At 44.9% G+C, this 15,306-nt stretch overlaps 1 protein-coding gene across 2 annotated transcripts in view; it reads right to left on the reverse strand.

Moving 5' to 3' along the window:
- Positions 1 to 15,306, reverse strand: part of CACNA2D3 (calcium voltage-gated channel auxiliary subunit alpha2delta 3) — an 809,032-nt gene that overhangs the window by 80,390 nt on the left and 713,336 nt on the right. For both annotated transcript variants that reach the window (XR_004971472.1, XM_036331880.1), the window contains 2 exons: positions 8,338 to 8,400; positions 4,562 to 4,632 (listed from right to left, as the gene is read on the reverse strand). Coding sequence is in view for 1 of the 2 variants with exons in the window: in XM_036331880.1 (XP_036187773.1) it covers positions 4,562 to 4,632; positions 8,338 to 8,400 (134 nt within the window). In the remaining variant the exon portion in view is untranslated. The remainder of the gene's footprint in view (positions 1 to 4,561; positions 4,633 to 8,337; positions 8,401 to 15,306) is intronic.

Here is a 15,306-nt window from a genome sequence, read left to right on the forward strand (position 1 = left end):
GTACATTGTTATTAACTTAATTAGGGTACTCCTAAGGCTTAGGAAGAGCCACACTCAAGGGGTCAAAGAGCCACATGTGGCTCTCAAGCCGCAGTTTGCCGACCACGGCCCTAGACTAATAACCAGGGATCTTCAACTTAGTATTTCTTGACCATGCCTGCAGCTGGGAGTCACGTGGGTGCTTTTAAAAAACATGGACACCTGGGCTTCATCCCCTGAACTGATCATGAATTTCCTGGGTGCAGCCCGGCATAGGTGTGTTTGAAAACCTTCTAGAAGAGCTTGGCAGAGGCCAGGGCCATACGCCCACCCTGAATGCTGTGCTGTGGAGGTAACTGTTGTGCAGTAACCACCTTTGGGGGGTCATTAGTGACTAAAATAAAGACAGAGAAAAGATCTCAGATTTTGGGAGCTCTTATCCAGGAGCTGATCTTACCTCCTGTTTGCAAAGCTTTCTAATTTGCACGGCATTTTCACGTCTTGTTTTGTTTGACAAACCACCCTCCCCCACGTCCATATGACAAAAAACCAGAGGCTCAAAGAGACTGAGGAATCTGTTCTAGGCCAGATGGTGGTGATTCTGGTGCTCAACCCGAGTCTTATTTCAAGTCCAGGTATCACCGAGGCCCTGTCAGGAGCCTTGGATACTCTCCTGCGACTGGCTGTGTCCATTTCCCCACTTTTCCCTGCATATCTCACATTGAATTTGCATCACTGGGGGCAAGGAAACGCGGAGGGATAAATGAATTACAATAAAAATATTTTGAAACAAGATAACTAGGTTTTACCCCAGTAATTGTCAGAGGGGAGATGTCACTGCCGACGACATGAAGGGAACCACAGAGTGTGGATTCTGAGAAACATAAACGTAAGGCACGCGCTAGACATGAACACGTGTGAAAACGCAGAACAGCTCAAATGAAAGCCCTAAATGAGTCACCACTCAGGGAGTTCACTTACTTTCCGCGATAAGGAGGAAGGAGTATTTGAAGCTCTCTGTTTGAAACACAAAAAGCTGACCAGGCACACGGTATCTTATGAGAAAATGCGTGAAGCCTGGGAACACGGCTTAGGTCAATGGTTTGTCAGCTTCGGCTGGAAGAAAAATGGAGGATCATATCATTCAGCGGGCCCCCCATCCTGGGAGCTCTGCTTGCCCAGATAAGACACTGCTGAGACAGCATCCTCCTTGGCCATTCTCCACTTCCCAAAGGAGCTCAAGGGAGCTACAGGCGCTAATTTTCCGTAGAACCAGGACAAGGACAGAAGCTAGAAAATTCTCTCCGTGCTCAGACCACAGAATGTTTGAATCCAGCTCTGATACACAGAGACTTAGGGCCAGTTCTTAATCTGCCCAAGCCTCATTATTTCCATCTATAAAATGGGTATATTTATACCCAGGGATGGCTAAACAGGCACACTGGCCTGTGTCACTGCATAGAACCCTCGCTTAGAAGGGCCCCGTGGTGGTTCAATGCTCTGCTGTCATTGTCTTGAAATTCTTGACACTTTGGGAACAAAGGGTCCCACGTGGTCATTTTGCACTGTGTCCCTTTGATTGTGCAGCCGGTCCTGTCACAGGGTTGTTGGAAAGGACTGCAAGTGGTAAAATCTATCAGGCCTGGTGCATGGAAGGTGCTCAGGGAAGGTCGCCATGGTGGTCATTATTGTCACACTGCTGAAGCACCTGGTATATTATTTGGCCCCTGGATGCTATGTCATATGCCAGCTGGGGGCGGCCAGAGTCACAGATGAGACTCAGCTAAATGACCAAGAGTGACCATTGTGTCTCCCAGATTGTTTGCACACACTTCCTCAAGTTGGTCATTTGCTCACTCAAGTCGGTGGCTTCCCTTCTTTCCACTGGGCCCTGCAGATACAGAAGTGGGTGCCCTTTCCTGCCAATGGCACTGCTAGGTAGAATGGCCACCAGGTCACCAAGTATGTGGCCAAACATTCCAGGGAAGAGTCCATTGACACACGGGCAAGCATCAGGGAGAGGCAGCACATAGGGGCCAGAGGAGGTCACAGATGGGAGGTTGGTAAAGGGAAAGGGTGCTTGTCTCTTTGAACGCTCTCTCTGAAAAAGATGGTTTGTAGGGTTCTTGTACATGGAACTCATTTGTTTAGGACCAGGCATGAGCAGATCAAAGAAAAAACTTAGTGCTATCCGGGCACTGATCATGATGCTAAGATCAAAGATCATCTCAGGGACCTATTCCTGAGCTTTATCTGGGCCCAGACACATTGCCAGAGCAACTCAGACTCCATGTGTCCTAGTTTGGGGTGGGGATGGGTATCAGATTAACATGTAAACGACCTCTGTCCCAGACCACTGACGGTTACTTGCAGCTCCATCCTGTAGGTTGGTCTGTAGGTGTTGCTTCTGAAACACAGGTCTCCGAATGAAGGGCTGTCCACCTGTGCCATGCCTAAGCACCTCGTGCTGGAAAGGGTTGGCCGGGAAGGGATGTCTGATTTCAAGGACTGCAGGGCTGCACTGTAGACCCCATCCCAGGTGTGGTGGGAAGCCTACTGTGAGATGTGGAAGCAGAGGAAGCATCACCTGGGGCCAATGCTGAGCCAAGATCCATAGTGACCAAGGCTGCAGCAGCAGCCAGCAATTACAGAGTCCTGACATATGCCAGGCACCGTGTCAGAACCTTAAGCTTATTACCATCTTCCTAACTCGGACAGCAACCCATGGAAGTAATTAGTATCATCATCTCCATTTTCCCTGTAAGGAAACCAAAGCTTGGAGGGGTAACGTGTTCTAAAGTCATGCAGCTAGTCAAAGCCTGGATTCAAACCCACTCCATCGACTCCTAATCCCAAACTCTCCTGGTCCCAGGGAGGGGCCCCGTCCAATCGGCTCAGGAGGTCTGTCAGCTAACTCCCAGATGATAGTGGTTGCTGTTAACATGGAAAAAAAAGTCCCCAGCCCTCCCCTTTTCTCAAATACAATAGGGACTCTCTCATAGTAAGAGAATGTTCTAGATTCATGTCAACCACACTTCACCCACATTAAGGAGAAGACTAGGAATTTAGAATTCCACTCTATAACCATTCTTTCTCCCACCAAGCTGTGTGAAAGAAATATCCAAGAGGGAAAAGAAAAAGATTTTGTTAAAGAAGTTGAAAAAAAAATCTGCTTTCAGATGAGAAACAGGTGTGTGATCACTCTTCCTCTTTGGTCTCCCCCGACTCCCAAGCTGAAAACATGCTAACACGATACAAGCGTACACACCCACATAAAGATAAGCAACACCAGCCGTGTCCTGGGCGGCAGACACTCCAGGAGCTGCCCGGGACGCTTTAAGACATCCAGAGAAACTCCATAGCAACCCCAGCCCGGCTCCCAGCAGTTTTCACGCATGTGCACCACGACTCCTGGCACCCAACTTAAAGCCTGTTCTTGAATTCCAAAGAAAGCATGAGCAGGAGTGAGCAGTCTGCTCCAGGCGGGCCTGGGAGCAAGTGTGTCAGAGATTGCAGAAGGACTGGACTTTGGCCAATTTCTGTATCATTTCTTTTTTCCCTCCTTCTGGCACAAACAAGCTATGGAATCTCAAAAACTGGGTCATCATTTTTGAATTCCTTGCTTTCAGCACAGTGCTCAGATGGTCTATTGACTGCCTTAAAAGTCTGATTTCCTGAGCTAACACTTCCTGGCCATTCAGCTGCAGGAGAGTGATCCATGGGGAGACTGCCCTCCCCACCAGCAGCCACTGGTGCGTTGAGGCCCATCCTTGTATTTCCTCCAATTATATATTCAACAGCATCAAATATGCCCATGAAAGCAGCCCTCCAAAGGAAGGCCAAGGGAGGCCAAGGGAAGGGAGACAGTTTGACTTCCGGGGGACATTCCTGGCACCCTGATCGCTTGGGGTGATGGCTTTTCCCATAGGCTTCGGTGCCCCAAGAGCAGGGCTGGCCATCCCAGGACGGACTGTGAGGAAGCTTTACTCAGGGTCCCTGAGACCTCTCCGGACCCAGTTGAGTAGTATATGTTGCCAGCAGAATGTGGCACCATCTGGGTTTGCTTCTAGCAGCAGATTTAAACTTACCTCCAGCGGGAGCAAGTGCTGAGACCTTTCACTTGATTTCCTACAATTATATCATCAAGTCTCTAAATATCACCTTCCATCCCTGAGGTCCAGATCTCCAGCAAGCTTCCCTGGGAAGCTTGCCAATGGGAGACAAAATGCACCCCTTTTTGACCAGGTGAAAACGTTTCCTACTTTTTTTTCTTCTTTTTCTTTTTCTTTTTCCAATCGCTTGCTTAAGACTGATATACTTGTGTCCCAGTGCAGGCTCCAACTTCAATATTGCCCTCCAATAAACTCTGGGCTGGGTGAACAGGAAACCCATTGTGAGTTGAGTTTCTAAGACTCTTAACACTCTCGAAGAGGCATCGGGTTTCAGCAAGATCTTCTGGAGCACGAACACAAGTGCAAACCAGCCACGGGGTCAAGTCCAGGCTTGCTTTATTTGACCTTGGTTTGTTTTATTTTATTTAGGCAAACTTTCTCGGGGGGCGCAGGGGACCATAAAATCTTACCTTTTAAAGGAGCCCATTGTTAACAATTTGTTCATCACAGCTCCCTCGATCTCACCAAAAAAGTCCCCCGTCTGTGAGGAAGAAAGGAAGACCCATGAGGAAGTGTAGAGAAATAATGGTCCCAAGCACCAGAGAAGAAAAACGGACACAGTCTTCGTCCTGGAGCTGACAGGAGCAACAGGCAGGTTTTCAGGGTTTTACATAAAAATGGGAAAGGTCTTAATAGTCACTAGATGGTGTGAGCAAACTAGTAAGCAGATGTGACTGGTCCTCAATGCATGGCAGGGGCAGGGTGGGGAGTGTTGCATTACATAGCACATGCTGAGTGCTGGAATTACACACAATACACACATACACACACCAACTACCCTGGATAGAGTAAGCATTCATCTGCACGCAATCCCTTGTGATTAAAATACTACTTCATACAGATAGAAACAGGCTGTGAAGCTGTGAATGGGCTTCCTAAGCATTAATAAAAGAATTATTTATAATTTCTGGATGACCTGTTTAGGAAATATAGCAGCTCTCTTCATCATCAGCCCTCTACATTCCCTATAGCTGAGAATGCATCCTTCCTCAAAATCACTTTCTGAGAAACCCTCTTTCTGTGCGTGGACAGGCAGTTCATATGTCGATGAAACAGGACAGTCAGCCCCTTGGGGAGACAGCTTGGCAGTCAGGTTCCAATGGCCTACCCTTCCCCTACCTGGCGCTGTCTTCAGGGCATCTGAGGCCTAGCAGCCCTTCCTACCCCAGGTGGATGCTTTCAAAAATCTAGTTGCTAACTCTGAATGATGGGATAAAGGGTCAATGTCCTCATGCAGCCCTCATCCCTCCAGTGTCCCTCAGGGGAGGGGCATGCAGTATGGCAGACCAGCCTTTCCCAGCCAATGCCCTGGCACCAGCCAGGGTCCACCAGGAGGGAACCTTTCTCTTTACTGTGGCCACTCCGAGGATTCATAGCTTATGTGGGTTGGGTGGAGAGCATTACTCTAGGAGCCTGAATTAATACGGTCCATAGGCTTTGTATTAACTTAAACCCGATTCCATTCACAACTCGGTGACCTCAGTCATGCTCCTCGGAGTTTTCAGACAGAAAGGCCTACATACACTTCGCCAAAATGTCAAGAGAGGAGGAGACAGAAATAGGAAACATTTCTCTGACTGAATGTTGAGCATTGCCTTTTCACTAAGGGACACTTGGTAAACTGGCCTGTGAGGCCACTAGGAGTGAGAGGACATTGGTGTGACGTGTGTGTAAATGGGCCAGTGCCAATGGAACTGGTTCCTAGATGAAGAAGAATTATCCTAATTGGGGTGTAGGAAACCAAACATCCAACAAGCCCGGGCAGAGGCAGGCTCCTGGGACAGGGCTGTGGGCCTCCTCCCCGGAGAGGTCCAGCAGGGAGCAGAGCCCATGTGTTAGGCCAGGGGTGGGCAAACTTTTTGACTCGAGGGCCACAATGGGTTCTTAAACTGGACCGGAGGGCTGGAACAAACACATGGATGGAGTGTTTGTGTTTTCTAATATAAATTCAAAGTAAACATCAGTACATAAAAGGGTATGGTGTTTTTTTTTTTTAGTTTTATTCATTTCAAATGGGCCGGATCCGGCCTGTGGGCTGTAGTTTGCCCACGGCTGTGTTAGGCCATGGCTTTGCTATTGTCACTATTTCATGGCTCACGTTGTTGGCTGGTCCAAGACTCACACTGGAAGACACCCCACACCTTCCATCCCCCCAGGATCAGGCTCCTGTCCTGGCCCTTCGTGATTCTGGCAGAAGGACAGAGTTCCTCCTCACTGGTTATTAATTTGGGTTCTTGCTCCACCAATGAATCTTGTTTTTTAAAAAAAAATTGTGCTAACATTGGTTCATAACATGTAAGTTTCAGGTGTATACCTGTTGGGGAGCATGAGACTTGGTTGGAAAGTTGTAAGGAGGACATTCCGAGAAAAGGGAAGTGTGTGGAAGGCCACCTGCCCTGTTTATCGGAATTCCGACTTAGGGGAGTCTTAGGGGAGTATCGAAGGTGGCGCCCCTAATTATTCCTTGACCTTTCCAAACAAGTCTGTGCATGTGCAGACCCCCAGGGTCTGCAAACACATGTGTCCTCCCAAGATTACTCCCCCTACTGATTGCATCTTAAAGATAAACTTTATCTCAAACTGCTGTTACAATAAAAGGCTAACGAGGCAGGCAATCAAGGCTGCTTGGACCCTTGAGCCAGGCAACCCCTTAGCCTTCTCTTTCACAGTGAAACTGTGAGGGAGTAATCTGTTCATCCATTGTTCAGGAGCTGCTGGCCAGCCCTCGAATACACCATTATAATTTAGTATCTGTAACACTAAAGCATGCTCACCACCAAAAGTCTAGTTTCTGTGCATCGCCATACCTTGAATATCTCACTGTTTCTCCTCCCAGAAGAACGGGTATATTATCACAGGCCTATGGGCTTCCTGGCTCCCTCTGAGATGGGCCTTGTTTCGTGGGCTTATTCCTCTTATCTAATAGCCATTAACTAGCCAATGTCCAATAATGTTCAGCCTCTGAGGAGATGGGGTGTGGGCAGTTTGTGTCAACAGTATGAGTTTTCACCCATCAAAGGTGCATTTAAAATTCCCACAGCACTCTCATGGATGGAGAAGAAGCAAGCACAATTCTACATGCTACCTCCGGCCTGTATTTATACATTAATGAGCATTAAGCTCTGACCTTACGAAGCCATACTTAAGGACAATTAATTAATTTATTAAGCAATGATGGGTCTATTGTATTTCAAATGATTTAAAATACTACTAAAGAATTTCAAATAATTTAAATGGGACTTCACTATAAAATGTCAGTATCCTCAAATATTAGAGTTAGAAGAAACCATATGTAGTCAACCATTCTCCCTTCACAGAGCTCGCCAGGAGGCCCAGGCAGGTTAGGTGATATGCACAAGTTCCCAAAACTAGTTAAGGAAGAGAGGTCTCACCAAGAACCTTTACCTGTACATTGCACGGCACTGCTATCCCTGCCTGTATTGTACATTCTTTGAATATGTTAATTTGACTTCTAATTGCAAAAAAAAAAAAGAAGTTTTAATGCACAAAGTTTTAGTGCATGAATTTTAACTCTTATTTTGATTTCTGAATACGCTGGAGACTTCTGTGCTCACCCCCATAGCTTGTTTGTTTGTTTGTTTCTATCTCTTTCCCTCCTGCCCCTGAACTGCACACGGCTCACTCAAATGAAGAACATTCTTTGTCTCTGGATCCTTGTCCCTCAGTGTTGAGAGTCAAATTAACCCTTGAACTCAGATTACTGATTTTTAAAAAGCAAAAACCAGAAAGAAAGCCATAAAGAACAATTATGTTGGAATATATATATATATATCTGTGTGTATATATAAGTTATATATATATATATATATGAAGATAAAATATCAAAAGGAGGAAACCTCCTTAAAATTGCCCAAACTCTTTAAGGCACCTCTACCCTTAAGGCATAGAGTTCTATAAACTGAACATTTTATGAGTGAGTGAGCAGATCTTGGGCTCTGTGCTGCCCCCCCCCCCCAGACCCCCACTGGGAGGTAAAAACTCTTTGGGGCCTGCTGAGAAGTGGGCTGTGACATTCTTAGAGGGATGGAAATAAGGGTTTATAATCTCCTGCTATTACCTCTTAACTATAGATCATTGTCTCAAAGTTTTAACACCGTAATTTGCATTCCCTGACTCAAGCACATCCAAGGTCCTTACTCTCAACTGGTAGGAATTTCTTGCTCACCTGTGTGTAGTCTTCAGACACCAGAATAAATCCATTGTTGTCTATGAGGTAACAGTTCACAGTCTAGAAAATAAAAATACCACAGTTTCAACTCTGTATCCTCGAACTGCATTCGCACAAAAGGACACACTTCGAACAGGAGAGAAACCTGTTTTGGGTTGTGGTGGGAGAGCTGGGAAGGCCTGCTGGCTCTAGGAGTTACGGCTATGGTTAATCTAACCCCAGTGTTTACTTTGCAGAACCAACAGACAAAAATTAAACACCAAGCGAGCCCGAACATCCCGGATTAGGAGAAAAGGAAGACGCATTAAAAATTTATGAATTACAGCTTGTCTTCCTTTTTTTTTCTTTATGTGGATAATACTTCCCAGGAACAAAGTGTGCAGAGGCCCCGAGCCTGTACTCATAGTGGTTGAAGTGCAGGCTGGTTTGAAAGCAAAACACCAGCACAATGTCATTACTCTAATGATGTATTAATGAAAACACCGTGTCAGCTCAGAAGACCATCAGGGGACCAGGTAATATTTTTTAATTTGTTCATAGACTTGGGCAGGGGTGGGGGAAGGGGCAGACTTCTGTTAAAGGGGCCCCTCAGGCCTCCTAAAGGTTTTCAAACTGTGTTTTTAATTGGGAGCTGGATTTGGGGGCAGGGCTGTTAGCTTTTGGTAGCTCAGACTTATAAATTGTGGAAAGCAAGGTAAGCCCAAACCTCTGCTTCCCCCACACTACTTTAATCTCAAGTGAATGATTTGCTACAGGCTAAGTTTTAATTACAGTGCTGTGCAGTTTAAACTTAAGGTTTAATTCCGTCCTTGATGTAACTCAGTTTCTATTTATTGCAGCTTTACATACCAACTGCAGCATTTAATTTGTAACATATCTTTACCCTGAGCTGAGTTCCCCCTCGCTGCAGGCCACCGCAGGGCTGATGTTTTCAGGGACATTTATCTATCCACGGAGTTGGTTTTCATCAGGCACAAAAGGTGCAGCACTGAGCTGCTCAGAAAGACTCGTCCCTGATGACTAGGCAGTGGTGGGGAATTAGCAGAAAATGAGAAGCTTGTGAGCACCTTCTATGAAAGAGTGGGTGGCTCCGGTGAGCAATGGGGGTTCTCCCTGTTACTCAGAGAGGCCAGATGAATGGCTTGGGTAACCTGGTCACACTCCTGCTATTTGAAGAAGCTCTTATCTGCATGGATATTCCTCTGGCCCTGGTGGGAAGCTTGACCAACTTTGTCCATTTTTTTGGAGACAACATTATGAGAGAGACCTCACAGAGCTGTGCTGTCCAATATGGCAGCCACGGGCTACATGCAGATTTAAATCTAATTGCAAGTTAATGAATTAAAATGCAAAACCCAGTTCCTCGGTTGCACTAGTCCCATTTCAAGTGTTTCATACCAGCTGTAGCGAATAAGTCTACTTTTGGACATTCCATCATCACTGTAGAAAGTTTCTTAGACAGCAATGTTTTTTGTTGGTTGTTTTTTTTAGATTGCACTAGTACTCCAATAAGTTTTAATCCGGTTTACTTTGGGTCATATTAGACAACTCCATCTCCTTGCTGATTTGAATACCATGCTCTTCATTTTGCATATCTAGACACTGAGTCAAAGAGAGGTTCACTTCCATCCAATCAGTAAATACACACGGAGTATAGGAGCATCCTCCATATTCAGATATTGACTCTCCAAATCATTCCAGATGTGTAAAGAATTAAAAGTCATCATGAACCACCCCCATCCCTAATTATAAAATTAGTTCCTCCTCAAACATCCCTAGTCAATTAGTACTCTTGCTATTAGACCTACATCTTTGGTCAATATCTCTCTGTTTGTCTAATGTTGTAAATATTGGACAACACAAGGCAGGTTCAAGGAAAATAGAGTATAAAGTCAATTGAAAATCCTAGATAAAGAGCCAAGACTTTGTGAAGTCCATGAACTTGCAGTTGGAGATTAGCTCCTATCACACAGGAAGCCACTGGCCCAATAGGATCTGTCAGAGGTAGCGTATGTGGAAAGAAAAAAGTCACCACAGATAATAGGAAAGATGCTTCCAAAGAGAATGATTTCAATAGCAAGGGATAAAGAGAAGCTCCTGGGAAAATTGATCAAACTCTACCTCTTTGAGTTTCCTTGTGATCATTCTCAGAAATTCAAATGTAAATGGAAGGATTCTATATCGTGATATTTTATAATTTTATCAGAAACATTATACAGTTTTTTTCTTGAACAACATGGGATAAATGGTGCCAGTGCACTTTCATGCGGATTTTTTTCAATAAATAAGTGCATTTTCTTTTTAAAATATTTTTATCAATTTCAGAGAGGAGGGGAGAAGAGAGATAGAAACATCAATAATGAGAGAGAATCTTTGATTGGCTGCCTTCTACATGCCCCATCCTGGGGATTGAGCCTGTAACCGGGGTATGTGCCCTGATTGGGGATTAAACCGAGACCTCTTGGTTCATAGGTCGACACTCAACCACTGAACCACACTGGGCATGTGTGTTCATCAATTGTTTATGTTATTGGTAAGGTTTCTGGTCAACAGTAAGTTGGGGATCGAACCCACAACCCAGGAATATACCCTGTCTTAGAATCGAACTGGTGACTTCTTGGTTCATGAGTTGTTGCTCAACCACTGAACCACAGCGGCTGGGTAACACACACTTTTTGAGTTAATATCTGAAATCAAGAGACTTTGTCTAAACAGAGCTGAGGGGGATTTTCTGTACGTCCCTACCACTTGCTAAGGAACAATCTAGGAAAGAAGAAGAACCCATTATAGGCTAAGAGACTGGAAAAAAATCTTAGACCTATGGATGAGGACAGTGGCAGGGGGTAAGGGCATGGGGTGGGGTGGGAACCAGGTGGAGGGGAGCTATGGGAGAAAAAAGAGGAACATCTGTAATAATCTGAACAATGAAGATTTATTAATTAAAAAAATAAAAATAAAAATACACTTGATGATCCAAACAATTTGGTCCAATTGGTATACATCCTACTAGTTGGTGATGGGAAGAGGAACAGGAGGAGGGCTGGCTCTGGAGGACTATATGCCTAAGCCTCCCTGTGCTCCAAAGGACCTTGCGTTTGGCTCCAGCATAGCAGGCATGCTCTCATTGGTAAGGGCTGGGGCATTGCATTAGCTCTATACTGACTACCAATTGCTACCAATTGGCAGTTACTTCTTGGACCATACTTCCATTCAATATTATTTTTAAATTCACATCCCCTCTCCTTAAATTAAGATTCTAGGACAGGAAGTAATGACAGAGAAGAAACCATACTGTACTTATTTATGAGTAAGTTTGTATTTCAAGGTTACACCGATTATTAATAGACTTGGCCATACTATTAACCGAGAAACAGATACTGCCAATGTTTCAATTTACAAATCACTGAGAAAATCACAGGTCAAAAGCAAGGATGCTGTGTCTCTGATGCAGACCTGGATCGCTGACTCTGACAGGTGCTATTACATTTCATAGGCACATAGGCAACACTTTCATGTGAGGTAAATTGAGTCACCACGATGACTTCCTGACCAGGCCTCCCTGCCAACAACCACTTGGATTAAATCTGGGAAGTGCGGTGGAGTGAAATAAGCTCACTGGAATCAGGGGAGCAGGATGCTGGGTTATGGAATAGTTGGTACAGAATCAGCCAGATTCCAGTCTGACCAATTGCTTCCTCTATGTCTCTTTACAATAAATAATATTCAATGGACTTTTCCATATCCCTCCCCAATAAAAGGAAATAGAGGAGACATTTTCTTAGCTTTCCCTCACTAGGCTACTTTCCCCCAAAATTAAGCCAAATATCTTGGAAGTTGTCTGCCCATTGTCCTGTCCAAGCTGAAATTGGAGAAATTTAGCTCTAAGTTTTGACAGATATTGTGAGCACCTACTCTAGGGATGAGGTTGTTCAAAAAATGCAAAGATAAAGACAGAGAGGGAGAGAGTCAGAGAGAACTTTTTTTTAAATTTTTCCTTTCTTTATTTTTTAAGGACATCTTTTTTCAATTATTTGGTGACTCAGTATTGCTCAGAGATATCTGATTCCAGGGCACAGAGGCAGATGAGTCAGAACCTGAGGATAAAGCCCAGAACCAGGCCATGTTCATTGGGTAAAATCACAGAGAGCGAGGAGAGCTGGTGAGGAAGGGGGCCTGGGCTGAGAAATAGCATAGAGCTTGTGTTAACAGGAAGGGGGGATTAGCCCCAGGAGGCTCAGGTACTAGCTTGAGAATCAGAGACTCTGACATTTGGTATCAGTGTGACCGTGAGCAAAATCTGTTAACACTTGAGTCTTAGTTTTCTTATCTGAAAGATGGAGATAGCAACACCTATTTCCTGGGGTTGTTGAGAAGATTAAGTGGGACGGGAGTGGCCAGTGCTGAGCACATGTGAAGTACAGGGTGGATAGGAAGTCCTCAGAGAACTTGTGCCCACATTCATTCAGCAAATGATATTTTTTGGTCACCTACTATGTGCCATCAAGTGTCTTAATGCTATACATTTAGAAAGGGGATTTGCTCCATAGTTCATAGCAAGATGCTGTGGAGGCTGGTTGGTTGAGCTTGGTTACTTTTTGTCTTGTCTTTTGTTTGTCTTTTCTTTTGTCTTTTGTCTTGTCTTTTCTAAGCAATGATTGCTTAGAAATGATTGTCTTTTGTCTTGTCTTTTCTAAGCAATGATTGCTTAGAAGCCCAGCATTATACTGGCTGTTGTTTTCATTTGTGAAGAGAGAGAGAGAGGAGAGGGGAGAGAATAGAGAGGAGAGGAAAGAAAAGGGAAAGGGAAAGGGAGAGGGCTGGGCTCTTACATATGAGGGTGGGGCCTGAGTCTTTGCATCTCAGGTACCTAAGGTGACACTTTTTACTACCTTTTCTCCAGGTCTCACAATCTGACCCCTAATATATCGAGTGTGGAACAGACTGACCCTTACTTCATATCACTTGATGTATCTTTTTATCATAGGTCAACTCTCATACCAAAATACTGTCTTTTAAAAATGTTTTTCAATTACAGTTAACATACAATATTCTATGTGTTTCAGGTGTACAGCATAGTGGTTAGACATTTATACAATTTGTGAAGTGATCATTCCGATAAGTCTAGTGCCCATCTGACACCATGCATAGTCATCACATTATTGACTACGTTCCCTGTGCTGTACTTTACATCCCTGTGACTGTTCTGTGACGACCAATTTGTACTTCTTCATCCCTTCACCTCCTTCACCCAGCCCACCAACCCCCCTCCCATCTGGCAGCCATCAATTAGTTCTCTGTATCCATGAGTTTGTTTCTTTTTTGTTTGTTCACTTATCGAAATACTGTCTTTGGAAAAAATTTATTGCAAAGGGGTCACTTTGAACAGAAGTGCCTGGTGGGAGTTACTGGTGCCCTTGCCCTCAATAGCTATTCCACTGGCTGGGCTGGGTGGGTGCAGAGATGTAGGCACCTGGCTACCTGATTTAGCTCTTCCCCCAGCTTGTCATACATCAAGGAGGTCTTTCAGATTCCAGAGGAAATGTCTAAAAGGCCTTTCAAGGTCTAGTCATGACTATTCATCTCTATTCCTTTGGAACAAGAGAAGGTGGCAGCTGATTTTTAATATGAAATCTTCTACCTTCTCGCTGCCCTCACACTTTCTCCAAATGCCTCAGTAGGAGAGAAACTTCTCATCTTCCAATGTCTTTGCAAAATACTGTGCTTTCATCAGGAGACCAGTGGAAAGGAGTGGGAGAAGAGAATGAGAGGAGTGAGGAGACAATGGTTTCCATGAATGAAACACACAGGTGGGCACAGCCCTCCTTCTTCCCTTCTGTCTGAATGCCAACCTGTTTCCATAGACCGCACTAGCCTTTGTCCCCTCAGCACCCTGCGTGTGGTGATCTCTGCCTGTAAAGGCTTCTCATGCTTTGAGATGTCATCTCCATCTTCATCTTCTGGTGACTTCAATGTTGCTCCTCAGAGAAGCCTTCCCTGACCACCCACATTAGTTGCATTCCCAGCACTTGTCGCAGTTGATAACCACACATGCCATCTCCCTGCCAACCAGTGAGCTCCCAGGGGATGAGGTTCCATTGCTGACTCTGCTTCCTATTGACTCCCAGGGGCTAGAGGTGGCAGGCACATACACGGGCTCAGTAGACATGTCTTGAAGGAATGAGTGAGTATATGAATATCGCCTCTGTGCTCTCTCTGAAGCTAACATTCACCCTCCGTGGAATGGAGCTCCTTAAAAGTCTCCAGTCAGGCTCAGAGGCAGTCCCTCCAAGGCAGACGGCTCATGCACTGCCTGACCAACCAAAGATGTATTTCTACAAGACATGGTGACATCTGGCCAGCCCGACTCCACCCACCAGCCCAGGGCACTCAGCGAAGGGGCCTCAGGGGGAAGACAGAGCTGGCTTTTCCATTTAAAACTAAGTCAACTGGCCCTAACCGGTTTGGCTCAGTGGATAGAGCGTCGGCGTGTGGACTGAAAGGTCCCAGGTTCGATTCCAGTCAAGGGCATGTACCTTGGTTGAGGGCATATCCCCAGTAGGAGGTGTGCAAGAGGCAGCTGATCGATGTTTCTCTCTCATCAATGTTTCTAACTCTCTATCCCTCTCCCTTCCTCTGTAAAAAAAATCAATAAAATATATTTAAAAAATAAATAAATAAAACTAAGTCTACTAGTCTCCAGAAGCCAAAAATTAGAGTCAAAATGGGAAATGGATGATAGTTTCAAAGCCAAATGAGGACATTTGAGCATCAGACCAAGTTCAGAAATCAGAGAAAATGCAATGCTTAATTTTCAAGCTATGTGAAACTTTAAATGGCATTTGAATGGGTGTTTATCCCAATGACTGCTAAAGATGATCATCAGTGAGGAGGGCATCTTACTTGTGTTTATTGTGCCCAGGAGAAATGTTCAGTTGCCTAAAGTGCATGTGCCATTGCTGCCTGAGG

This window comes from Myotis myotis, unplaced genomic scaffold (assembly GCF_014108235.1).
Source record: "Myotis myotis isolate mMyoMyo1 unplaced genomic scaffold, mMyoMyo1.p scaffold_m19_p_13, whole genome shotgun sequence".
In the NCBI taxonomy this organism is placed as follows: Eukaryota; Metazoa; Chordata; class Mammalia; order Chiroptera; family Vespertilionidae; genus Myotis; species Myotis myotis.